This window comes from Lagopus muta, chromosome 1, assembly GCF_023343835.1.
Source record: "Lagopus muta isolate bLagMut1 chromosome 1, bLagMut1 primary, whole genome shotgun sequence".
NCBI lineage: Eukaryota > Metazoa > Chordata > Aves > Galliformes > Phasianidae > Lagopus > Lagopus muta.
The window spans coordinates 192,842,354-192,868,096 of NC_064433.1; the positions used below are offsets into that span (position 1 = coordinate 192,842,354).

Sequence of the window (25,743 nt, forward strand, 5' to 3'; positions counted from 1 at the left end):
ATGGACGGGGCCTATGTGGATGGGGGGCCAGGGGCAGAGCATGTGGACAGGGATAGGGGACAGAGGTGGAGGATGGCGGTGGATGGTGATGGATACACTGGGGATGTGGAACATGGCCTGAGACAAGATAGGGAGTGGAGTCTGCAGTGGGAGATAGGGAATGAGGGATGGGAGCCAGGGATGGGGAAGTCAGAGATAGGGACAGGGGGAAGGCAGGAGGGATGGGATTGGGATGGGGAGCAGGATGTTGGGGTCTGGTTCTGGAGCCCACGGACGGACAGGGACAGGGGCTGAGAATGTGGACGACTGAAAGAGTCCAAAGACAAGGGAGAGCAGTTAGGAGATAGGAGCAGGGCCTGGGGGTGGGGGTTAAGTCATAGGGACAGGAGACTGGGGCATGGCAGTGGCTGATAGAGCCCAAGGCTCTGGGCTGGTGTCCCAAGGTCACAGATCTTGAGGTTACTGTACAAAAGCTCTCATACATAAAGCTTGCTGTATTGCGCTGCGTTGATGTGCACTGCAATTAATCACACTGTGACTTCAGGAGTGATAACGTGTTCCTGGTGTAACTTTTTATTGCAGAAGGAGAAGATAGGTCGGTCTGGTCGGGGTGCAATGAGTCAACCATTAAAGGCAGAGCTGTTCCCAGCTCCCAGCTCAGCGTTCCACGTTATCGACGAGATTAAGGTATGAAAGTCTTGAGATACGCATTTGATTTTATAGCAGAATCAAATGTTAATAAATGTGTTTTTATCGGAAATAGGCTGTGCTGGCCAGCCACCCTTTGTAGTGCCTGGTAATTCGGCTGTCACCTGAGCACCACGAGGGCTGCAGCTCTTCTCTGCGGATGTCTGCAGGGAAGGAAAGGCGCTTTCCTTGTTTGCCTGCATTCCTGATGAAAAGGGAACGGTTGTTGCAGTGGGTTATAAAACTGATACAGCCTGGGAAACAACACTGCGAATGTCACCGTATCGCTGTGCCAGCTCGTCATGGAGCGTGTTTGCTCCAGCAGCCCCAGTTGTAGAGCTGTTGAGGTTGGAAAGACCTCTAAGGTCATCAAGGCTAACCCCAACCCACCTACACCATAATGACTCATAGAATCATAGAGTCGTTGAGGTTGGAAAGACCTCTAAGGTCATCAAGGCTAACCCCAACCCACCTACACCATAATGACTCAGAATCATAGAGTTGGTGAGGGTGGAAAGACCTCTAAGGTCATCAAGGCCAACCCAACCCACCCCTACCACAACAACTCATAGAATCATAGAATGGTTGAGGTTGGAAAAGACCTCTAAGGTCATCAAAGCCAATCCCAACCCACCTACACCATAATGACTCATAGAATCATAGAGTCGTTGAGGTTGGAAAGACCTCTAAGGTCATCAAGGCCAACCCAACCCACCCCTACCACAACAACTCATAGAATCATAGAATGGTTGAGGTTGGAAAAGACCTCTAAAGTAATCAAAGCCAATCCCAACCCACTCCCACCGAAAGGACTCATAAAATCATAGAATGGCTGAGGTAGGAAAGACCTCTAAGGTCACCAAGGGTGACCCATCTCCACCACGTCCCCAGGGGCCACATCTACCCTGTTCTTGAACACCTCCAGGACAGTGACTCCCCTGCCTCCCTCTGCAGCCCATTCCAATGCATTACCACTCTTTCAAAGAATCATTTTTCCCTAACATCCAACCTGACCCTCCCCCTGGTGCAACTTGAAGCCATTACCTCTTGTCCCATCAATGGAAGCTCACAGCCATCAACCCCCACCCGAATTTTGGGTCTCTGCTGGTGCAGCGGGGCCAAGGCCAGCTGGCAGCGCCCGCCCTTGGCAGGAGACGCTTGTATTTTGCACCCACATTGTGTGTGTATTGAGTTATTTCCTTCTTTATGATTAAGCTACAAGCTCTTGCTGGACATCAAAGCCAAGTGCTCTTCCTTTTTGGCGTGCAGCAGCAGTGCCTGCGTAAGATGGGGGGGAACTGTGTGCAGTAGGTCTGGGATCCTTGTAAATAAGGCAGCAGAAGTGAACATGGATGAATAACTAGGGTATTTACTGTCAGTATCCTGCTTTTGAGGCAGGGAGGATATGGAGAAATTTGCATGGGAGGGAGCCACGGATGGTTCACATTCTGTCCTTATTTTTGAGCATTGTTAAGGGTTTTTCCTTCATGATGTGATCATTTACTGTTCTGCATTACCTTTTCCTTTGAGCACTAGCTGAGTTTCTTGAATCCTCACCAACTCCTCTGATTGTAGTAGCAGGCAGGGCCCATTCTTCTGGCAGGAGGCAGCAGGCAGAAGGACATTACCCCCTCGGGGAGCTTTAGGGCTGAGGCAAGCCAGGGTTTAATAGCAGGAAAGGGCTGGGAGGACAAAGGTGTGAGGCAGGTGCCTGCAGGAGGGGGGCTGCTAGGTCAGCATCTTGGCTCCGGTGCCATTGGTGACAAAATTCCTGTTGACTTTGGCAGGACCAGGATGTCATGGAGAGGTGACAAAGGTCCTGGTGTCATGGGCAGAGCTGGGAGTGGGCTGCTCAGTCTGGGTGCCCCTCACAGCACCAGGTATGCACATCCCCCCCCTGAGCCTTTGAGCAAAATCCCATCTTTCTTCAAGCAAAGGGTAATTGGCAAACCATCTCCTTTTACAGAGGGCCACGCCAGCACCAGCACTGACTGCTCCCTGTGTTTAGAACTTAGAGGAAGGATTTGAAGTGTGCAAGAGTTTGGCACATGGAATAGAGCCCAGCTCTGCTGTGGGCTAAACAATCTCAGAAGAAAAATCCTGCCCTGAGGAAACTGGAACACTCTAGGTTGTGTTTCTGGGACCTTCACCAAGTGCCTCTTCTCACCCATTGCACTGGATGAAGCTCAGAAGTCATCTCCTCCATCGCTCTCATCATGGGGGATCAACCACTGCCATCCAGTTGGGTTCCTGGCACCTCAGTGATGGAGAGGTCTTTTGGGTTGGTGTGTAGTGGAAGTACTTCCGTAATCAAGCAGAATGACATCTCTAAGGTGATCTGATGATGTCTCTTCGTGTCAGATTGAGTTGTGTTTTCTACTCTCTTGCATTTTGTAGCACTGCTTCCTCACATCAAGCACTGGCACAGGGAGGTGGTGCATTCCCCATCCCTGGAGATGTTCAAGAGCCACGGGGATGTGGCACTGAGGAACACGGTCAGTTGGCACGGTGGGAGTGGGTTGGGGTTGGACCTCGTGATCTTTGAGGTCTTCTCCAACCTCAATGATTCTATGATTGTATGATAAGGAGTTGGCTCTGGGAAGCTTTAAGCCATGAGTTCGTTTTTCCTTTATGCCCGTTACAGGTTCCCATATGGTAGCTCAGAAGGGTCAGCCAAATCCTGGCATCACACACCGTTATCAGACTGAGTGATGTGAGCCTGGCCTGACAGTCCTGCGGTTCTCTTAGAAGGATGAGCAGTGTCACTATGGTTTATTCCACAACAAACCTTCCACCAAGGTTGCTGGGAGGGAATCGCTCGGGCAGAGCTCTCCAGTTCATTCAAGCACAATCTTGGTGGATGTGGCCCACAGCCAGAACAGCTCTGACCTCCATTATGTATTCAGTGACTCAAAGAAACGTTCCTGAGGCTGTGACAAAAGAGAAGAAAAACAAGGAAATGTACGTGTGAGGCTGTGCTGCAGGCTGCACGCACCGGGGGTGCATTTAGGAAGTAGTTAAGGAAGCTCCTCGCTGCGCCTGGGGAGCTGGGTCAGAGCTGGGGCGAGTTTCTGTGTCACTTTGGCTTCTCTCCATTGTCCTTTGAGCCATCTCAGGTCAGTGTGGCTTCTCCAAGCTCCCCGTGCTGCCAGGAGGTGGGGATTCTGCTCACAAAGCAAAGGCCTGTGCACACACTGCTCTTCTCTCAATGACGTTGATGAGGTAAATCCTGTCTCTGCTATGTCCCCAGTAACTGGAGGTCAGCATCCTCTCGGGGCAGCCAGTCCTGCTGGAACCATCCCACCTGGGTTAAGCACTCATCAGAACATCTCTGATAAGGAGGATCCTCTGGAAGAGCTGAACTGGGAGAGAGTGGACTGGCATGCATTTATGTTGGCAGGTCTTTGGAGACCCAGGAAGTGCACCAAGGACTGTGAGAACTCACTGATAGCAGCCCTGCAGTGAAGAACTTGGGGATCCTGGTGGATGAAAAGCTGGATATGAGCCTGCAGTGTGCTCTTGCAGTCTGGAAGGCCAATAGCACCCTGGGCTGCATCAATAGAGAGGTGGCAGCAGGCAGGGTGGGTTGTTACACACCTCAGGACCCAGGAGTCAGACTGGCTCCTCATCCGGTGTCACTTAAAAGCTTGGCTCCTTTGTTGCTTTGTTGACTTTAGTTTCCATACCTGCAGGAAGCTGACAACAGTTGGATTTAGCACAACAAAAAAAGGTGAGGCAAGTACATGGCACTGCTTACTGATTGATCTTGAGCTGTTTTACTGAGGCATTATACCAGTAGGGAAGCAGAGAAATCGTGCTGCAGTCCTTGTGCAATAAGAGCCATAGATTCATAGAGTCATTGAGATTGGAAAAGACCTTTAAGATCCTCCAATCCAACCTTCGAGCTGTCCCCACCATGCCCACTCATAGAATCATTAAGGCTGGATAAGATCTCTAGGATCATCAAGTCCAATCGTATGGTAGAATAACAGAGCGGGAGGTGAGGAAATGGAAATTTGGGAAGGAATTTAGCTTTGTGATGTGGGAATGATTGTGCTTGCCTTTGTTTATCAATGAGATTCTGAATGTAAAAAGCTTTACAATCTTGAAAATGCAGTTTAGCAATGCTCAGTGTCTTTCTAACCTCAACAGCATCAGTCTTCAGGCATTAATGAAGTTCCCACCCTTCCTTCTCTGTTCTTCTGTATTAGAGAACTGCTGCTTCTCTCCTATTCGTGGGACAAAGGACCATGGAGGTTTGTAGGATCAAGACTCACATAGGAAGGATTTGGAAAACTCTCTGCTCCTACCTGCTGCTCAAAGCAGGGTCTGCTCTCAGGTTGGGTCAGGTTGTGAAGGGTTTTATCCAGTCATAGAATCGTTAAGGTTGGAGAAGACCTCCAAGGTTTCCCAAGCTCAACCCCAACCCACCCCACTGTGTCCATTGACCGCGTCCCTCAGTGCCACCTCAGGAACACCTCCAGGAATGAATGGTGACTCCACAGCTCCCTGGGCAGCCTTTGCCACTGCATGACCTTTGGAGAAGAGATGTTTCTCTTCTGTCCAACCTGAACCTTCCCTGGTGCAACGTGAGCCCGCTTAAACATAAGTGAGACCAGAACCAGACTTCGTTCCAAAAATGAAATCCTTTGGTGGAAGAGCTTCAGTAAACTAACTGTAAACCTGAGGGAGGTCTGCAATACCCCAACATACACTGTGCTCTGAAGGTGAAAAGTTTAATACTACAGTTACTAGGTCAGGAAAACATCCCAGATGTAGAAGGCAGGAAACTTAAAGGAGGAAAAAACAGAAGATGAAAAGACACTTAAAAAAAAAACACAAATGATGATTAATGTCTTCAGAGCAACGTTGAACATCAGTGTCAAGCCAGGAGCAAAATGACAGAGAACCAGAATAGCTGCAGTGACACGAAGAAACGGAGAGAAACGGAATGAGAGAGAAAGTTCATGGGACCGCGGGAGGAAGAGGATGTCTGGATTTTATTACCAGCAAAGCAGACGTGATGCCAGCTGAGTAACGTGGTTGTTGTGAGTGCTGGAGGGCTCTGCAGGGGCACATGCGTCACATGAGCTGATTTTAACACTTACTGAGTGTGTAATTTCCTTCCCTGCCCTTTGCCAGGTAAAAAAAATTGACGCATTCAAGTGAGGATCTGTATCCGCTCAGAGCTCTCATGAAGCTGGGGGATTCAGCCCACAGCAAGGGGCTCTTCTGCTCAGTGCACAGCAGCACATCTCTGGGGCTCTACAATTTGGAGCTGTGTGGGGCTCTGAGCAATGATGCTTGGGGATAATGAGCATCCCTGCCCTAAAACCCATGGAGTAATGGGTTGGTCTTATAGAATCAAAGAAGGCTTTGAGTCGGGAGGACCCTTAAAGCCCAGTTGGTCCAAATCCCTGCAATGCAAAGGGAGACCCACAGCTCCATCCTTGTGGTCCTTTTCAACCCAGGCCATTCTATGATCATCTCTGGACAAACCTGTTCCGGAGCTCCACAAGTCTTCATCTCATTCCACTCTGGGAGCCGTTGCAGTGGGTGATGTCAGAAGTGCCGTGGGATGAAGGAGAATGGCCTCACTTCAACTACAGTTTGCACAAGCTGAAGTGCACTGCAGCTCAGCTCTTTCTATTCCCAGCAAGAGCAGCAGAGCCTGCAGCAAGCAGGAGCTTCCAGCAAGCGTGGTGTGCAGCTGTCTCCTGCTGACCGAGGGAGGGAACTGCATGAGATGAGGTGATGTGACAGCAAATCTGACTGAAAAAAAATAAATTAATTAATTACAGACATTGACTAATGATGAGTTTATTAAGCCGTGTATGGAAAGAGTAGTGGGTATCATTTGTCCCAATTAAAAAAAGAAACAAAACCATGGATTTTTCTTAAACCATTTTGTCTCACAGAATCACAGAATTGTAGGGGTTGGAAGGGACCTCCAGAGCTCATTGAGTTCAACCCCCCTGCCAAAGCAGGTTCCCTATAGCAGGTAGCACAGGTTGGCATCCAGGCAGGTCTTGAACCAGACTAGAAGAACTGAAGAAAAAGGAAAATCTATGGAAGGAAATTTGGAGAGCAGAGCTGCCAATTTCAAATGTGATGCTTTGGCAAGGAATAGAAGTAGTGATGCTACAGATAGGGCTCAACAGAGTTCTCAGAGAGACGTCCCCATCCCTGGGGACATTCGAGGTGAGGCTGGGCAGGACTCCGAACGCCTGACGGAGCTGTGGGCGTCTCTGTGCATTGCAGAGAATGGGACCTGATGGCCTTTAAGCGTCCCTTCCAACTCAAAGCACTCCGTGATTCAACTTGCTGTGTTTATTAGGAGTATTGATAACAGATGAATGTCATTGAAGGAATGGCTGCTTTGGCGTCGCTGAAGGACACAACTCAAGTCTCTCCATTTGTATGAAGCAGTAAAAATTACAATGAAGCAGTTTTCTTTAGCCTTTGTCAATGTATCTGATATATCCCATATCTGATGGCACTCCAGCAATTTTTGGTAAAAAGAGGAACTCATAAGATTAACAGAAGGTAAGGCGATAGAAGATGATGCAAATTCTGCCGGCAGCTCATGTTTGATGAAGTAACACTGCATCATACATCAAGCTGTGGCAGGGGAGATTCAGGCTGGACATGAGGAAGTATTACTTGTCAGAAAGGGTGGTCAGGCACTGCAATGGATGCCCAGGGATGTGGTGGAGGCACCGAGCCTGGGGGTGTTCAAGGAAAGGCTGGATGTTGTGTTGAGGGACGTGGTTTAGTGGGAGCTGTTGGGAATGGGGGAACGGTTGGACTGGGGGAGCTTTGAGGTCTTTTCCAACCTTGGTGATTCTATGATTCTAAGAACATTTCTATGTACAAAAGCTTGGAAAATGGATAATGTTGTGCAAATCGTCATCAAAGCTGTGAATTTCATAATGTCAAGGGACCAAATCTTGGCCAGTTCCAGGAGTTCCTTAAAAGTACAGGTGTTGATGATGGGGTGATCATTTGCTTTTCTGAAGTCAGGTGGGTCATTCATGATGAAGTGCTGAAAAGAAGTCATCATTTACAAAATGACATCAAGTTGTTGATGGGATCAAAAGGAAAACTGGTCCCGAAACTTGAAGATGAAAATGGCTCACAGAGATAGCAATTCTGGTGGATTGGACTGCTTGTTTCAATGAGTTAAACACACATCCTCAAGATGAAAATCAACTTATTGAGGCTGTGTTTCAGACCATAACAATGTTCAAAATGAAACTTAAATTATGGCAAGCTGAAGGCATGGCAAATAATTTTATGCGTGTTGAGACGTTGGATAAACACAATCATCATAGAATGATAGAATGGCCTGGGTTGCAAAGGAGCACAGCGCTCATCCAGCTCCAACCCCTGCTGTGTGCAGGTCACCAAGCAGCAGCCCAGGCTGCCCAGAGCCACATCCAGCCTGGCCTTGAATGCCTGCAGGGATGGAGCATCCAGTCCTGTAAACAGTGAAAAATAAGCAGCCTTGCTTTATGTTTTGATAAACGAATTTGAGAATGGGTTTCAATATCACTGAAAAAGTCATCAATTTTTTGATATGTTTGTGACTCCGTTTTGAGTCGGCATCAATAGATGACCCGTGAATTTCCAAATGGAATGCACAGATGCAGTTGGACAATCTGCACAAGGAAAACGTGGATCACATCTCTACCAGACTTCAAAAAGACCTGTCCTACCAGAGAAGAATATCCCCCTCAACGTGGCCCAGCCAAGCCAATAGCTGGACACCCACAGGGTGTATAACACAGGAGGAGGCAAGGAGCTTTCTGGGCCTGGACACAGAACACTGAGTTGACTTTGCTCCCATATCCCTTCCCTAGGACGCGGGAGGAGTGCACCATGCTGGATTTGAGAAGATGCTTTTCTATTCTGTTCTTTCTTGGAAGATTTGCATTATTTCCTAGCTGTTGCTCTTGTTTGTCTTCTTTAATTGCACACCTGCTGGGGAAAATGATGTGCAGGGCTGCTAGAAAACACACCGCTCTGCCACAGCTCCTCCTGTGCCCATCCTCCTATTGAGTAAATGTCAGATACTCCATGCTGAGGCACACTAATTTAATTGCCTTGAAATACAGGACGTCAAGAACAGGAGTCCGTTAGGGATCCATTCTGTCCATCTCTTCATGCAGCCCTGAGAGCAGGCGCAGAATGAGATGGAATCAGAAATGCCAGCTACCAGTGTGACTCAAACTGGGAAATTCTCATGATGGTTTTGAAGCCATTCATGTCAGTCATCTTTCTTAAGATGTGACAGCTTGTGCTTTTTTTGGGTGATGCTGTGTGGAGCCAGGAGTCGGACTCGATGATCCTTATGGGTCCCTTCCAACTCAGGATATTCTGTGATTCCATGATCCTACTTGGTGGGAGACATTATATTCTTTTTGCTGACGTATTCCCAGGTGCTTTTTTGTCCTATGGTGCTTAAACCTTGTGCTTTTATTTCTTTAGAAGGGACTCTTCCTACAAAAGTACAAAAAGTCCTGGCACAAAAGACAGTACAAGTTACAAAAGTCAAAGAACTCTGTTTGTGTGAGTGGTACAACATCTCTCTCCAGGAAGACGTCATACCATGATGCACCATCAAACATGTGAATGGGAACCAGCACCTTTAATGTAGGTGTCCCACAAACGCTGGGTGTCTACAGCTTGGTCTCTGGTGGAGATAACAGCTATCTGACTGACAAAGATAGCAGTCACGCTACGCTGATTGTCAGAGGGGAGATATGTTCCTGTTCCTTTATTTTTCATCCACCCAAAACTTATTTGAGCAATTTCTTAGATCTCTATCCCTTGTTGGTATTGCTGCCTCGCTTTTCGGAGCGCGTCAAGATTTTTTTAGCTATGCTTCTGTATTTTGTACGGTGAAGAAGGAGGCTGAAGGTCTGACTCATCCATTGCACAGGATTCCTAGCAACGAGGCCCTTTTAGTTCTACCTTGTTATTTTTAATTCATCTCGGGGTAAGAAAAGAGGAACGTCATACTTTATATCTCCTTATGTGTCTGACAAGTGTTCATAGGATCATAGAACAGCTTGGGTTGGAAGGGAGCCCCAAAATCCTCCAGTTCCAACCCCCTTCTGCAGGCTGGGATGCCAACCACTAAACCAGGCACCAGATCAGGTTGTCCAGGGCCCCATCCAACCTGGCTTTGAGCACCTCCAGGAATGGAGCACCCACACCTCTCTGGGCACCCTGTGCCAGCACTTCACCACTCTCTCAGTGAGAATTTCCCCGCTGACATCCAAATCTCCCATCTTTTATTTTGCAACTGCTCTCCCTTGCCCTGTTACTATCTGCTCATGAAAAAAGTTAATTTCTCCCCTTTTCACATCTTTATCTCTAAATTGGTGAGATATGTATTCAAGGGCTGGAGAATTCAGTGGATAAGGAATTGGTTGGGTGGCTGCAACCAGAGGTTTGTGGTCACTGGCTCTATGTCCAGGTGGAGGTCAGTGATGAATGCTGTCCCCCAAGGATCCATCTTCCACGAAGATCCATCCTCCACGAAGGAGGGAAGATTTAGGTTAGATGTTAGGGGGAAGTTCTTTACTAGGAGAGTGGTTAGGCCCTGGAACGGGCTGCCCAGGGAGGTTGTGGATGCCCCGTCCTTGGACGTGTTTAAGGCCAGGTTGGACGGGGTCCTGGGCAACCTGATCTGAATGTGTATGTTTGGTGGCCCTGCTAGGCAGGGGGGTTGGAACTACATGATCCTTGGGGTCCCTTCCAACCCGGGTGATTCTGTGATTCTGTGATTCTGTGATCTTGAGACCGATGTCCTTCAGCATCTTTATCAATGACGTAGATGATGGAAATTTGCTGATGATGCCAAGCTGAGTGGTGCAGTTGACAGAAGAGAAGGATAGGGTGACATCTAGAGGACCTGGACACACTCGAAAAATGGGCACACAAGTATCTAATGAGGTTCAACAAGGCCAAGTGCAAGGCGTTGGGTCAGGACAATCCCAGATACGTGTACAGACCAGGAGAAGGACTTGGGGAATCTGGTTGATGAAAAACTTATTTTGTAACTGAAAGTCTGTACTTATCTTTAGATGGGATGCTCCTCCTGAGCACTGGACCTTCAGGAGCCTCTGATCAGACTGCCTTGATAAGCTCCAAAAGGAAAAGGATGCCTTCACCTGGGTGAGTTTTGGACAGATTCACTTACCAGTGCTTTGACACTCAGATCTGGAGACACCCAAGGCTGGACGGGCTCTGAGCACTGATGGAGCTGTGGGTGTCCCTGTTCATTGAGAGTGGAATGGCTTTTAGAGATCCCTCTCAACTCAAGCCATTCTGTGGTCCTATGATTCAATGTCTGTGTCTTTGCTCACCATTCAGCATTGCTGTTCACTCCAGTTCCCCCTCATATGATGTTAATTAGAACACCAACAGAACTTTCACTCAAACTCCTCATTCAGGTGCTTGCCAGCCACTATATTCAATAAATTTCCAGAGACTCTGCCCATTCTTTGTCATTTTTTTGGAAAGCTTTTGCAAACCAACCATTATGACGAGTCCTTGGGCTGGGTTCCTGCTGGTGCTGGAGGTTTTGGCTGTGGGCAGCTGTAAGTACGAGACATTTTGTTATGAACAAGCAGTGTCTGAAAGAATCTTTTATGGTGCTTTGAGGGGAAAAAAAAAAGAACTCTGACAGTCAGGATGCTTGGGCTTTGCACCTGGGAGCACTGAAAGATTCTTGGACAAAACACATAACCTCTCTGTGGCTCATCATCATTTTGAAATGGGGCTCAAACACATCGGCTTCTTGGAAGAGGAACTTGGGTTTAACTTACGTTTGTCAGAGGGCACTGCGAATCCAATGCGAAAGAGCATGATCAGATCTTCTAATGGAATACTCCCAAAGTACGTTCAGATCCAATTAGCATCGATACGCCCTGCCTTAAGCAAGTGCAAATGGAGATGTCTGAAATCCGAGACAGTTGCACTTGATTCATTATCTGAGCACTGAGGAGAAACAGACCCCATGGGCGAATACGAAAGGAGGTGACCTGGAAAGGGTCACAGAAGTGCCCCTGGAAACACTTCAAAAATCTCCAGTTATGGAAGAGGAATCCCAGAGACCTTCAACATCTGCCAGTTTGCTGCATTACGGTGAGATTGTTTTTCCCGTTTGTTCTCCTTTCATATTAATTTTGTGTGCTTCACCTGTGAACGATCATTACCATCGGGGCAAGGAGATGAGGTATGTTGTAGTCTTTAGCCCCTTGTTCAAGTCTGTGGGCCGTCCTGTAATGACTGCTGCTCCAGGAGGGCACCCAGCTCTGCTTCAGTGGGTGAAGGGATGCGGGAAGGCTCCCTCAGCTCCCATGCCAGCCAGTCCTTCTTGCTCTTCCCCAGACCAGTGTAGCATTCAGTGGGTTAATGATGCCTCTTCCAAGTGTTCCTAGTCTGCCTTTTTTATTAAAAACTAAAAAGAGCGAGAAGGAAAGACAGAGAGGATAAATGCATTCCCCCAGAACACCAGGACCTTGGGCACCCGAAGGGAGATCACTCCTCAGCGCTACAGCAAGTGTTGTCATCTCTGCTTTCAAACCCTCTGAGACAACCTCCCTCCTCCTCCCTTTCAGCTCTGGGTACCAATAAACGAACACGTTGATGTTACGGCTCGCTTGTACCCGAATCTCATCGCACCGTCCCTGCTTACGGAGCTGGGCTGATATCACCCTGCTAGGACCTGAGGGAGGGGCGGGGCCAGCAGACCGGAAGACGGGGTCCACAAATCGGAAGGCGGGGCCAGCAGAGAGGAGGGGCGGGGCCAGCAGACCGGAAGACGGAGTCCATAGACCGGAAGGCGGGGCAAGCTCAGTTTCCGTGAAGTGCAGCTGCCATCTTTTTGTCCCCGCGCGGCTCCCGTCGCGCCCCGTTCGTTGCTATGGCGGCGGCGCGGTGGCCTTGGCACTGAGGTGCGCGGGAACTCTGTGGGGCCCTTCCCGCCCCCTGGCCCGCCCCATTCCGGCCGCCATGGAGGACGAGCTGTACCTCGAAAACATCGATGAGTTCGTCACCGATCAGAACCGCATTGTGAGTGCCGGCGGAGCGGGGAGACCGAACCGGGGTTGTCGAGGAGGAGAAAGCCACAGCGGGGCTTCCCCGCCCTTTCTTTCCTCCCTTCAGCAGCACTGCACGAGGAAGCGGTGTCTGTGTGTCTCTCAGGGGGTGGGTTTGGGCCCCAAACCCCGCGGGCTGTGAGGGCTGCAGGGCCAGGCCTGGGCTGGCAGCCTCTGAAGGGCCCCCCTCTTTTATCGCTACGAGCAGCTCCAACCCAGCTCGTTTCAGAAAGCACCAACCCTGCAAGCAGCTGCGTCCCGTTGGCGGTTGGGAGTTGAGGCGGGGGTTCTGTGCTCACCTGCACTCCTGTACACGCATGGGCGGCCTTTGGGCAGGGACAGGAACTGTGAGGGCCTCCCCTTCCCCCCCCCGTCCTGATGCTGCTGAATCAGAGCTGCTCACCCACAGACTGAACGTTGCCTCTTCGTGTGGCTGTGGGGTGTGAGGGTGGAGCTGATGGCTGATGCCATCTTTCCCAGCGCGGAGTTGATGAGGGCTTATCACTCAAACTGGACCAAAAATGCCTTTTTTTTGGGGGGGTGGGGTCAGGATTTTCCTCTGTTGTGTTCTGTGTTTGATTTAGTGCCTCTGAAGAGGATGGATGTTGGTGTTGTTTATACTACAGAACGGTTTGGGTTGGAAGGGACCTTAAAGCCTCTCACAGCCCCACACCCCTCCATGGGCAGTGACACCTCCCATGGCCCAGGTACTCACAGCCCCATCATGGCCTTGGGCACTGCCAGGAATGGCCACCCCAGTCCTTTGGGCAGCAGTGCCAGAGCCTCAGCACTCCCTTGGGGAAAAATTCCCCTTGACATCTAATTTAAAACCATCCCTCTTTGTCCTATCGCTGTCAGCCCGTGCCAGAATTCAGTCCCCCTTGTGCTTAAAAGCTCCTCTCAAATACCAGAAGGTTGTAATGAGGTCTCCCCTCAGTCTTTTCTGGGCTGAACATCCCCATCTCCCTCAGCCTGTCTTCATAGGACAGGTACTGTATCCTCACGGCCCTCATCTGCACCCACTCCAAAAGCTCCATGTCTTTCCTGAGGTGGGGGCAAAGCGTCTCTCCCTGAATTCCTTTTGCTCCCTAACAGCTGAGCCCACAGTGTAGGGACAGCAGTATTTTATTTTACCCAAGGCATAAAATTCAGATGTGAATGAAGCAGTGTTTTTTCCTTGAAATATTGAGGCAATCACAGAACGGTTTGAGTTGGAAAGGACCATTAAAAACCATCCAGTCCCACTGCCTGGTGTGGGGACACCCATGGTTCCATCAGGTGCTCAGAGCCCTGTCCAGCCTGACCTCAAATGGGGCATCCCCACCTCTCTGTGCAACCCATGCCAGTGCTTCACCACCCTTATTGTAAAAAAACATTCATCTTGCATCCACTTTCTCTTCTTTTAGTTTGAAACCGTTTCCCCTTGTCCTATCACACCAGATCCTGCTAATGAGTCTGTCCCCTTCTTTCTTACAGCTTCTTTAGACATTGGAAGGCTGCTCTCAGCCCTCTCCAGAGCCTTCTCTTCCCCAGGCTGTGCTGTCCCAGCCCTCTCAGCCTGTACTCCTGACCACTATTTGGGCTTCTGCTTGATCAGAGAAAAGTGAAATTACTATCAGTAGCATCTTGAAGCCCTGTTACTTTTGTGAAGATTGGGATGCACAGTAACCATGTGCCTGTTTTGTCCTTCTGTGCAAAATCTTTGTTTTGAAACTGAACCAGTGAAATCATTGCATCTCTTAGGCCATGAGAGGAGTCGTATTAACATGAACTGCCTGTGTCATTATCATTTATTTCCATAAGCTGCTAGATTAATGACAATTTAATCGTTGTGTTTGAGGCAGGAGAGAGACCTTAGCCTGAGGTGTTAAAAAAGGCAGAGCGGGAGGGGAAGCAGGTTTGGGGATGTGGCTCATGTTAATGGTGCGGTTGCGTGCCTGTCATGTCCTGAGATCTGGCACACAGTGCTGTTGAGCTGCAGATGCAGCCAGAGATCCACCTGTTCCTTCTGACAGCATCATCTGATCAGTCCTCAGTAAATGGGAGGACAATGGCTGCTTCTCACAGCCAGGGTGTGCTGTTCCTGATGTGAAGTTAAGCGCTGTGGGCATTATAGAATCGCTCAGGTTGGAAATGACTTCTCAGATGCTCAAGCCCAGTTGAAGGGGTTTAGAATGGCTTCAGTTATGTAGTAGCATTTCCAAAAGGCATTCATGCAAACACACCTTTTGGGGTCACAAATTTGTCCATGTCTTGGGAATTGAATCCCTTCAGTGTGGCACGGTGTCGAAGGTGTGGAGGTGACAATGCACTCCTGCCAGGTTTTCCTGTGTTGTTTCTTTCTGGGGGAAGGGGGCCATAAAGTGTTTGACTTCCCCACGAGAGAATGTGTGGTTTAACAGCCTGAGGTTTTCTTAAGCTTCCTGATTTTTAATCTTTTGCAGGTGACATACAAATGGCTGAGCTATACTTTAGGAGTCCACGTCAACCAGGCTAAACAGTGAGTATCAACACAGCCTGCACGCCTCTGCTTTTGTGGCAGAGGATTGTTAATTGCTGTTTTCAGGTTGTGGTTAACATACTAAAATGCTCCCTCGGGGCACATGTGAAAATTCAGCATGCTGTCTCAGGTGCAGTTGGTTATGTTATTTAACACACCTTCACCCAGAGGGTGGTGAGGCACTGGCATAGGTTGCCCAAGGAGGCTGTGGATGCCCCATCCATCCCTGCAGGCATTCAAGGCCAGGCTGGATGTGGCTCTGGGCAGCCTGGGCTGCTGGTTGGCGACCTGCACACAGCAGGGCTTGGAGCTGGATGAGCACTGTGCTCCTTTGCAATCCAGACCATGCTATGGTTCACTGCTCCTCCCAGGTCTTGCCTTGACTTGGATGGGAGTCATGCTTTCAATTAAGCAGTGCTTAGTGCTCTGTTATGAGCCTGAATAGGGCCAGGACAGATGTTTTAGCACTGTTATTACTCCAGGAATGTGTGTGGCTCCTTTCATCCTGAAGCACAAAACTGAGTGTTGTCTGCATTTGCTGCCAGCCCCAACAACAGAGCTGTGCCTCTGTGGGCCTGCATTGCACATCCCAGGTCAGGATACATCCATGGGTATTGCTGGGAGCAGAGTCAGGAAGAAGGAAAAAAGCTCTGATGGTAACTGCAGCTCACATGTGCACCTAATGCTCATCCACTCTGTTTGCCCTGCAGCACAGCGCACGCATTGCATTGAATACCTGCTTATCTGGCTCCTTGGGATGATGATTATGAGTATCCTCTCAAGGATTCTGAGGTTGTTTATACACAGCAAGGTCAAGTTAAGCATAAGATTATGTAAGCCTGTCTAGTCCCATATTGTAAATACTTTCTGTCCTTGTTTCCAGCTGTAGTTAGGACCTGAAGACACGTTTGCTGTGTACTGAGCCCATCTTCACCTGTCCTGTCCAAAGTACTCGAATAGCAGCATGGGCATCTAATGTGCTGACTTGATCTCTTTGCTCTGTGAACATTTGAGCAATTAAATGATGAAAAGTGTTTCAGTGATGGTGTAGACCTGACTGGAGAGCTTTGCTGGGAACACTTCTGGTCGTGCAGTGAACTAGAAAGAGCCAGAGAACTTACCGCTGTGGAGGAGATGGCCCAGGTGCTGTGGAAACACCTTCCCCTTCCTTTGAGAGCAGTGTGGAGGTGGAGAACTCCTGACAACTTTGTGCTTAAAGCTCTCCAAGGAACTTGAAAAGCACCTGATAGCAACAGTGAATTGTTTGAGTGAGTTTTGCCAGTGTGGTCATTGCCATCTTCAAGTATCTCCATCCTGGGATGCTCACCATGAATCACTGGGATGCTCACTATGATGGCATGGGCAGAAGCTGCAAACTCAGTTCCTTTCTGTAGTCACAGTTTCCTTATGTTTCTGATCACAGTGTCAGTGGTTGTAGCTGAGGACTGTACATATGCACCTGGCAATGTCCTTGTGTGCAAAACCCCCAGTTCTTTGGTCAGGAGTTTCATCACTCTGGGGTTGTAACAGCATTTCTCAAGGGGAAAACTTCACAACAAGCAGCCCAAGGATCTGAAACAATCTGCAACCAGCCATTCAAGCACTGAGAGCTTGAGTTGGTTTCTCCTTTGCTGAATGTTGGGCTGTGAGATCCTTGGAGGCAGAGGAGGAAGGCAGCTCAACAGGGTTAAATTAATCCCAGTGTTGATGTAAAAGCGTTTTCACATCAGGCAGGCTTTGCTCTTTTGATGGAAGCTGCACTGTGTGCTCTTTGCTTTCGGGGTGATTGACCCTGGTTTCTTTGTGCAGGATGCTGTATGATTATGTGGAGAGGAAACGAAAGGAGAACTCAGGAGCTCAGCTTCACGTCACCTACCTGGTAGCAGGAAACCTCATCCAGAATGGACATACAGTGAGTTTTCTTTCTTCAAGGTTTCTATAAACTGTTTGTTCTCATCTTCTCCCTTGTTTTGTAACCTTAGGATCAGAAGCTCAACTTGTTCTGTTTGTTCCAGCACCAAGCACAAGATGCTGGCTCTTCTGTACCTGTACAGTTATTCAGGGTTAGGGTTATTTCCCAATCTTATCATTACTTTTGGACAGCAAATTTTATTAAAAAAAAAAAAAAAATAGCCTGGAGGGGCCCTTGTGAGAGCAGTTAATGTGTTCACCAGGATCTGCTGTGGAGTACAAGTGTGTCAAATAGCACTGGAGAGAGCTTGGAATTCACTTGTAGTTAATGTATGAAGTGTATTAACTTCTGCATGCATGCATAACTGTGTGTTTCTCTTTACTGCTTGTCAGGGTTTTCAGAAATGGCATCTGAAAGTTCAGACAGGCACCTCAGGGCTTGTTGGAAGAAAAGAAGCAAATTGGTCACCTGCTCCCCTTTGCTCCCAGAAGAGTTGAATGGGCCAAGCACTGAAGGCCTTTGATACACCACTGAGTGTCTGTGTGTATCTTCTGAATACTCAAATATTTTCTGAAACACAAACCCTGGTCTTTGTTTAGAGGCTTTGTCATCCCTATAGCCTGAGTTTAATGGGCTTTCATGGAATCATGGAATGGTTTGGGTTGGAAGGAGCCTCTAAGATCACCTGTTTCCAACCCCCTGCTGCAGGCAGGGATGTCTCCCTCTCAACCAGGTTGCTCACAGTCCCATCCATTTCTTTGGTTTCTTTTGGAAATAATAAGGCAGCAGTTCTTGGCTCCCTGGAATCAGCAAGAATTTTATCCTCACATCATTTTTAATACATCAGGGCAAATTTAAAGGTCATGCAAGTAAGTGAATTCTGGCATAGGGTAACGTAGGACATAGGGAGATGTGTGTTTAACTCAGTAGTATCTTTAAAACAAGAAAGATCTGCAAAGGACGGTGCATAAAGATCACTTATTTTCCCCTTCCCTATTTTTTTTTTTTTAAATTATCTTGGTTTTGAGCACTGCCATCCCAGTGGCTGCTGAGAGATGACCTGCAGCCACAGTGGGTCATTGGGACAGAATTGAATGGCACACAGGAGGTGCTGGGTGCTCCCCAGCCTGAATGCTTAAGGACTGGCCAGAGAAGGCAGGACAGGAGCTCACACCTGGAGAAGCCTTCCACAAGATGTGCAGGCATCAGAGCTGCTTGTGGCCAGGATCTGGCACAGCTACTGGGAGGAAATGGATGAGTGCTTCAGGTCCTGCCCCTGCTGGTGAGCCTGCACTCCTGCCTGCTGTCAGTAGGTGTAGCCACGAGGCTGTGGATCCAGTTGCAGGGATACAGCCACAGATCTGTCACTGATATTTCTCACTTTCAGTGCTGCATGCTGTTTGCTTACAGCCCCAGTGTGGCACAGAGACTCTCAATCTTTCCTTACCTTTTCAGGTTAGTTACACTTTCTTGCCTCTTGTTCATTTTCTGGATGGTGTGTTGCTATGTGCCAGACACAAAAGTAATGGATGGATTTTGTCCAGCCTGTCTGTTTGGATACTGCCTGTACTAACTGCAGCCTGTTGAATGTCACAGAGCAGGTGTGATACTTGAAGCCTGGAAAGAATACATGCTGTAGGAGTGCATTTCTGGAAGCACTCATTTCTGGCTGTTTAATTAATGCTGAGTTTCTCATTGTGGCTTGCTTCTCTGGTGCCACATCTTTGCTAAATATTGCAACTTTGAGTTTGCAGGCAATGTAGAGATACATGGGCCAGTGCATCAGCTTTGGAGCAGTTGGTCAACAGTTGCATCTCTTTGCTTTTCTCAGCTGTGCTGCATTGTTTTGTTCTCATTTTCTTCTGCATCTCATCTCCTGATGTCAGGAATGGAGGACTGAGCATTTCTTCTGAGCTCTGAAATAGTGTATGAGAAAAATGGGAAGCTGTGGCTTTAGAAATCAGTGGCTGATGACCGTTTGAAGGTAGTGGCAGAGTCCTGGAAGCTGCACCTCTAACCTGCAGGCTTTCTCATTCAGCAGAGAAATGAAGATATTGATCTTACATAAAACAAATATTACAAATATTTTCAAATCTTAAGATTGCAATTTGTTTTTGTTGTTTTTTTTTTACAGTGCCACAAGGTTGCAGTAGTGAGAGAGGATAAGCTGGAAGGTAAGTGGATTGTAAGGTGATGAATCATGGAATCATAGAAAGGCCTGGGTTGCAAAGAAGCTCAATGCTCATCCAGCTCCAACCCCCTGCTGTGTGCAGGTCACCAACCAACAGCCCAGGCTGCCCAGAGCCACATCCAGCCTGGCCTTGAATGCCTGCAGGGATGGGGCATCCACAGCCTCCTTGGGCAACCTGTTCCAAAATGCTTTTCTGCTTTGAAAGAACAACAAAGTGAGCAGAGCTCAGCACTTGGCATCTGTGCATGAAGTGCCTGGTCAGGCTGTGTGCAGTTCAGGTGTGTACTTCTTGTACCAGTTTGTTTCTCAGAATTTTGACCATCTGAGCCAACAGCTCGGTAACTTTGCAGCCTTGGGACTGAGGTCTGCTGCACATTTTAGTCAACAGGGATTCTGTTCTGTCTTTTTGCACGTCTGATCCTGCTAATGAGCTCTGATGACAACAGAAACACAGCTGCAAAGTGACATTGTCACTTTCAAGTAACCTCTTTGGTGTTTGAGAACAAGCTGTGGTGTTTGTGACCTTTACCATCAGTATGAATGGCCTGACTTGTGTTATTTTTCTTTGAAATGTGAGGTAGATTTCTAGTGAAGTTGTCTTCATCAGGGTATTGTCAAGCAGTGCAGCTACTATCCGTCAGGTCTGCTGAATTATGTGTGCTGTGTGGTGGGAAGAGCAGAGTTGTTCATGTTTTTTGTATTCAAAGCCAGCCAAAGGTCTGACTTACATTTGGAAGAGGCTGAGCTTTGCAATGGGAGCAGGGCTGTTCAGACTAGGCCTGGCCCCAAGAAATGATTACTGAGTGTATTTTTGCAGTGCCTCGAAGCTCCGTCTCAAACCAGGGCGGCGTGGAAAGAGCGATAGAAGCAGAGAACAAAGAATTGCTTAAAATAAAAAAGAAAGCAGCTCTGGTCTCAAGGCTGCGGTCTAAATAGAGCCAAAGAGACAAAACATTGATTTCAGTGGATTAATGGAGGAAACCCTGCAGTGTTAGTTGGTATCTTTAATGGCAGGGAGCAGCTGCAGCAGCATAGAGGTATCACCATCCTTTTCTTGCTGAATTTTAGGTGGGCATGTAGATATTCTGGATCCCAGGTGCTGGGTTTTCTGAAGGCAAATGCTGAGATCTGTATGAAGATGTGGAGCTCTTGGAGGGGGCCCAGAGGAGGGCACTGAGATGAGCAGAGCAGCTCTGCTGTGAGGAAAGGTTGAGGGAACTGGGCTTATTTGGCTTGGAGAAGAGAAGGCTGCAGGGAGACCTGATGGTAGCCTTCAGTGCTTGAAGGGAGCGGATAAACAGGAGGGGGAACGGCTGTGTGTGAGGGTGGGTGGTGACAGGACAAGGGGAATGGCTTGAAAGTGAGCCAGGGGAGGTTTGGGTTGGATGTGAGGAGGAAGTTTTGGAGGCAGAGGGTGGTGAGGCAGTGGCACAGGTTGCCCAAGGAGGCTGTGGATGCCCCATCCATCCCTGCAGGCATTCAAGGCCAGGCTGGATGTGGCTCTGGGCAGCCTGGGCTGCTGGTTGGCGACCTGCACACAGCAGGGCTTGGAGCTGGATGAGCGCTGTGCTCCTTTGCAACCCAGGCCATTCTATGAATTCAGGTAGAGCTGTCCCCTGGTTCTTTAATGGCTGTGCTAACAGAGGTCTCTTCTTTCTCCCCACCCAGCAATAAAGTCCAAACTGACCATGGTTACCAGCATCCATGTGTACAGCATTCAGAAAGCCCTGCTCAAAGACAGCGGGCCGCTCTACAACACAGACTACGATATCATCAAAACCAACCTGCACAACTGCAGCAAGTGAGTTGCTCCTTGCTTTTCCTTCTTATGCTGCGTGAGTGGAGACTGATGAAACGTTGTTACCCAGTGCACTTCAGCAGAAGGCAGTGGTTACCAAATATGCCTGGATTTTTAGAAAGCTAGAGAAGAGCCATGCCAAACCAGTCCCCAGACAGCACGTTGATGATTGCTTTATAAACGGAGCTATTTCCAGCTTACAGTTGCTTCACTTACTCTGTTATTCCAGCAGAGTTCCAGTACCTTTCTTGTCAGATGGCTAGAAACATTTTTCTCATTTCCTGGCCACACTTAATCATCCCCGATTTTATCCAGTTCTCTGTCACACAGGAAGGGTAAATTGAAACAATACAAAAGCACGAGTGATGTGTTCAGCAAAGCAGTAACCTGAGCTTGCCTTCTGTTTTGTGGGACTGTGCCTTTGCTCTTTGGTCTCTTCCACCTCTCTGGAGAGGGCCCAGAGGAGGGCCACTAAGGTGGTCAGAGGGCTGGAGCACCTCTCCTATGAGAAAAGGTTGAGGGAACTGGGCTTGTTGAGCTTGGAGAAGAGAAGGCTGCAGGGAGACCTTGTGGCCTTTCACTACATGTGAACAGGAGGGGGAACAGCTGTTTACGAGAGTGGATGGTGATAGGACAAGGGGAATGGCTTTAAAGTGAGACAGGGGAGGTTTAGGTTGGAGATGAGGAGGAAGTTTTGGAGGCAGAGGGTGGTGAGGCAGTGGCACAGGTTGCCCAAGGAGGCTGTGGATGCCCCATCCATCCCTGCAGGCATTCAAGGCCAGGCTGGATGTGGCTCTGGGCAGCCTGGTCTGCTGGTTGGCGACCTGCACACAGCAGGGGGTTGGAACTGGGTGAGCATTGAGCTCCTTTGCAACCCAGGCCATTCTAGGATTCTAAGATGGTTTGCAGGAACTCATTCCCCGTATGGAAGTGTGAACAAGCGTTGTTTGTGGTTGGATTAGTAGATGGTTGCCTTAGAATTCAGAAGAACTTCAGCCTCCTTCTTTCCCTGTGTGTGGTGCCTGGCATCTCTGACCTTTCATTCAGATGCATTTCCACTCTGACAGCTTCATCTTGCTGCAGTTGCTACGTGCAGCACCATGGGCACTGTGTGTTAGAAGGAGGGTGGATGCTCCTTCTAGCTTCTACAACGCTAAGTTGTAGAAAGAGTATGGAATAGAAGAGTAGAAATGGAGCTGCCTTCAAAATGCTCACAACAGTGTGAGAAAATCATAGAATGACAGAATGGCCTGGGTTGCAAAGGAGCACAGCGCTCATCCAGCTCCAAGCCCTGCTGTGTGCAGGTCGCCAACCAGCAGCCCAGGCTGCCCAGAGCCACATCCAGCCTGGCCTTGAATGCCTGCAGGGATGGATGGGGCATCCACAGCCTCCTTGGGCAACCTGTGCCACTGCCTCACCACCCTCTGGGTGAAGAATAAGATCTTAGAAACTGCATTTGAGATGTGAATGTCAGTGCCATAGGAGGCAGTGGGAAGCCCAGCTTCAGTGGAGAGGTATGGCGTTCTTCTGGCTGCCTTCACCTTGTTCTGCTCTGTTTACTGAGGGGTAGCCCCACATGGGGGTGCCTGTGTCTTAGAGATGCTTGCCTTTCAGATTTGTACACGCAGCAGATTTAGACAGTGCAGGTTCTGAGATCTGCTTTCTGCAGCCCTAGGTTTAATTCTCCTCCTGGCTTTGGAGCAGAAATTCCCAAACAAACTGAGAAAAACGCAGCTTCTTCATCTGTGTGCTGGCTGAACGAAATTCAGACCAGCCCTGTTCCCTCTCCCTTGGACTTGTCCACTACATGAGCAGTCTGTTACAGCTGGGATGAGATCTCCACAGTCCCTGCGAGCACAGAGCTCTGACTATGTGCATGTTTATAGCAAACAGAACCCACTGGCTTCTTATTTCCTTCTCAGTCCATATATCTCATAAGCTCTGGGGCCAGGATCTATATATTCTCCTCTGTATTTGTATGGGACCTCTTATGCTGCGAAGGCAGTGGAGGTGACTTGGTGCCCTCATGTAAATAGCTGGATTTAATGTATGTTGCTAATGTCAGCTTTCCAAGCGGAAGCAGCTCCTTGCTTGCAGAGCACAGTCCAAACATTGCTTGTTTTTTCAGTGATTATTGAGTGAATTTTGGATGGAGCCCACGAGCTATAGTCACACAGCAGCATTAAGGCAAGGTAACTTCCCAGAGGTGCGTGAGGTTGAGATGTGCTTTGCTGCACACTCAATACAGCCATTGATGATCACGTGTCGTTTGTAATCTGGTGAGTTCTGGTGTTGCTCACGAGTGTTTATGGAGTAGCAGTGAGCTGAAAAGAGGCTGAAAGTAGAAAGGAAAGGGAGAATATTTTTCCCTCAATGTCGTCTTTCCTTCCTTTAAAGGTTTGGATGTCGAGAGATGGCTGCTGCAGCCTCAAAGTGCCACACAGATATTTGCTGATGCGTTTCAGTTTGTGATCGGAGTCAAAGTGGACTGCTAATGCTGAGGCAATTAATTGGCAGAGAACTGCTTGCTTTCTTATGCAAATAAAAACACGCTGTGTCATTCCATGGATGGGGAGGCGTGAGCCCGTGCTCTTTTGTGGCATTGCTGTAGGAAATCTGGAAAGCCTCGCCTGTGATTCGCACAGTGGGGAGCAGAACTGGGTTATTTTTGGGTACAGCTATTCCTGACTGTCAGTGACTTGTGTTGTAACTTTGAGCACGTCGTTCAATTCTTGTATCTCAGCCTCCCTCAGACAATCACGTTTCAGACTGCTGCAAGCTGAGATGCATCTCCGTCTGCAAGAGATTGCATGGAAATGCCTTTATATAGCGAAGTCCCTCGATGCCTTGGGAGCCACCTCAGCAGTTGGGTTGCAGTTGTGATCTCCTTACCTGCTTGCTGCAGCTGTAATGGACTCTGTGAAAGCATCTGAAAGTTGTAAAGCTCATCAGATAGCAAAGCTATGTCTGCTGCTAAGCCTGAGGGAGTGCAACCAGTTTAGGAATAGAATGCAGTTGACTCCATCCCCACCCTGGGTGTGAAGATGGGCTCCCTCCTCCCCCATAAAATCTGAACTTGTTTTGCATCTGAATGCTCTGGCTCCTGCTGACAGGTCCAACTGATCTTTTCAGTAGAGGTCTCCCTCTTTTTTTTTTCTCAGTGCCAGCCCTGGCACAAATTAAATTGCTCTTCCCATAACAGGAGAACGCGGAACAGGAGAAGCAATGCGCTGCCTGGGAGGGAGCTGAGGTGGACACCCCAGAGGACGTGGACACCCCAGAAGAGGTGGACACCCCAGAAGAGGTGGACACCCCAGAAGAGGTGGACACCCCAGAAGAGGTGGACACCGCAGAGGTTAACTCAATTTCTCACTCCTTCACACAGGTTCAGTGCCATTCGCTGTGCTGATGCAGTCCCCAGGACTCCAGCTGAAGTTGCTCAAGCACGGACGTTGGCACGGGCTGCTTCCCAGACACCGAGTGACACAAGCACTGTCAGCACACCACCACTCAATGGCCACGGTCCTACAGCTGCTAAGCAGAGCTCGCAGCCCCCCAAGGGGATCATGGGGATGTTTGCAGCCAAAGCTGCTTCCAAAGCCCAGGATACAAATAAAGAACCCAAAGCTAAGGAGGCTCCAAGTGTAAGTGACGTCAGACCCTTTGGGTTAATGGCTTTAATGAACTGCTCTTCTAGCTTTGCTCTTCATGTTGGATGTTAAGAAAAGTTTCTTTGCTGAAGGAGTGGTAAGGTATTGGGATGGGCTGCCCAGGGAGGTGTGGAGTCACTGCCCTTGGAGGTGTTCGAGAAGAGGGTAGATGTGGCACCTGGGGACGTTATCACATCATAGAATCATATCACAGGATGCCCTGGGTTGCAAAGGAGCACAGCGCTCATCCAGCTCCATCCTGCTGTGTGCAGGTCGCCAACCAGCAGCCCAGGCTGCCCAGAGCCACATCCAGCCTGGCCTTGAATGCCTGCAGGGATGGATGGGGCATCCACAGCTTCCTTGGGCAACCTGTGCCACTGCCTCACCACCCTCTGCCTCCAAAACTTCCTCCTCATATCCAACCCAAACCTCCCCTGTCTCTCTTTAAAGCCATTCCCCCTTGTCCTATCACCACCCACCCTCATCAACAGCCATTTCCCCTCCTGTTTATCCGCTCCCTTCAAATATTGGAAGGCCACAGTGAGGAATGGGCACAGTGAGGATGGGTTGGGTTTGGTGATTTTAGAACTCTTTTCCAACCTTGATGATGCTATGAATTTAGCCAACCTTAACCAACCACACTGCAGCCTCATCCTCTGCTTCCAGTGCTAAGCTTGCTGCCTGCTGGGCAGCTCAGGTGCTTCTGTAGGTGTTTAATTGTGTCACAGTCACAGAAGATGCCTTCTGTCATCAAGTCCCCTCTGAGGGAAGTATATGTGCCACACTCTTGACCTGCCCACTGAAGTGTATTTGCCATCACTTTGACACTTTGACGTTCCTCTTTGAGCCAGATCTTCAACTAGTGTAAACCAGCATAGCTGCATCATTGAGG

The 25,743-nt window shown here is 48.8% G+C and overlaps 1 protein-coding gene and 1 long non-coding RNA gene across 5 annotated transcripts in view; both read left to right on the forward strand.

The window, feature by feature from the left end:
* Nucleotides 1-203: 203 nt before the first annotated feature.
* LOC125688084 (uncharacterized) lies at nucleotides 204-10,207 on the forward strand. Of its 4 annotated transcripts, none has more exons than XR_007374584.1 (4): nucleotides 204-687; nucleotides 2,475-2,567; nucleotides 2,654-4,417; nucleotides 4,899-10,207. It is a non-coding gene; the product is annotated as an uncharacterized LOC125688084 (long non-coding RNA). The 4 variants fall into 4 exon arrangements; XR_007374585.1 differs by having other exon boundaries at nucleotides 2,654-3,182; nucleotides 3,332-10,207; XR_007374586.1 differs by having other exon boundaries at nucleotides 2,654-2,972; nucleotides 3,085-10,207.
* A 2,337-nt stretch (nucleotides 10,208-12,544) lies between these two features.
* The window catches only part of POLD3 (DNA polymerase delta 3, accessory subunit), a 34,467-nt gene continuing 21,268 nt past the window's right edge, over nucleotides 12,545-25,743 (forward strand). The window contains exons 1-6 of the mRNA XM_048933622.1: nucleotides 12,545-12,774; nucleotides 15,245-15,300; nucleotides 17,110-17,212; nucleotides 19,347-19,386; nucleotides 21,072-21,204; nucleotides 24,587-24,845. Of these exons, the coding sequence (XP_048789579.1) occupies nucleotides 12,715-12,774; nucleotides 15,245-15,300; nucleotides 17,110-17,212; nucleotides 19,347-19,386; nucleotides 21,072-21,204; nucleotides 24,587-24,845 (651 nt within the window). The 5' untranslated portion in view covers nucleotides 12,545-12,714. The remainder of the gene's footprint in view (nucleotides 12,775-15,244; nucleotides 15,301-17,109; nucleotides 17,213-19,346; nucleotides 19,387-21,071; nucleotides 21,205-24,586; nucleotides 24,846-25,743) is intronic.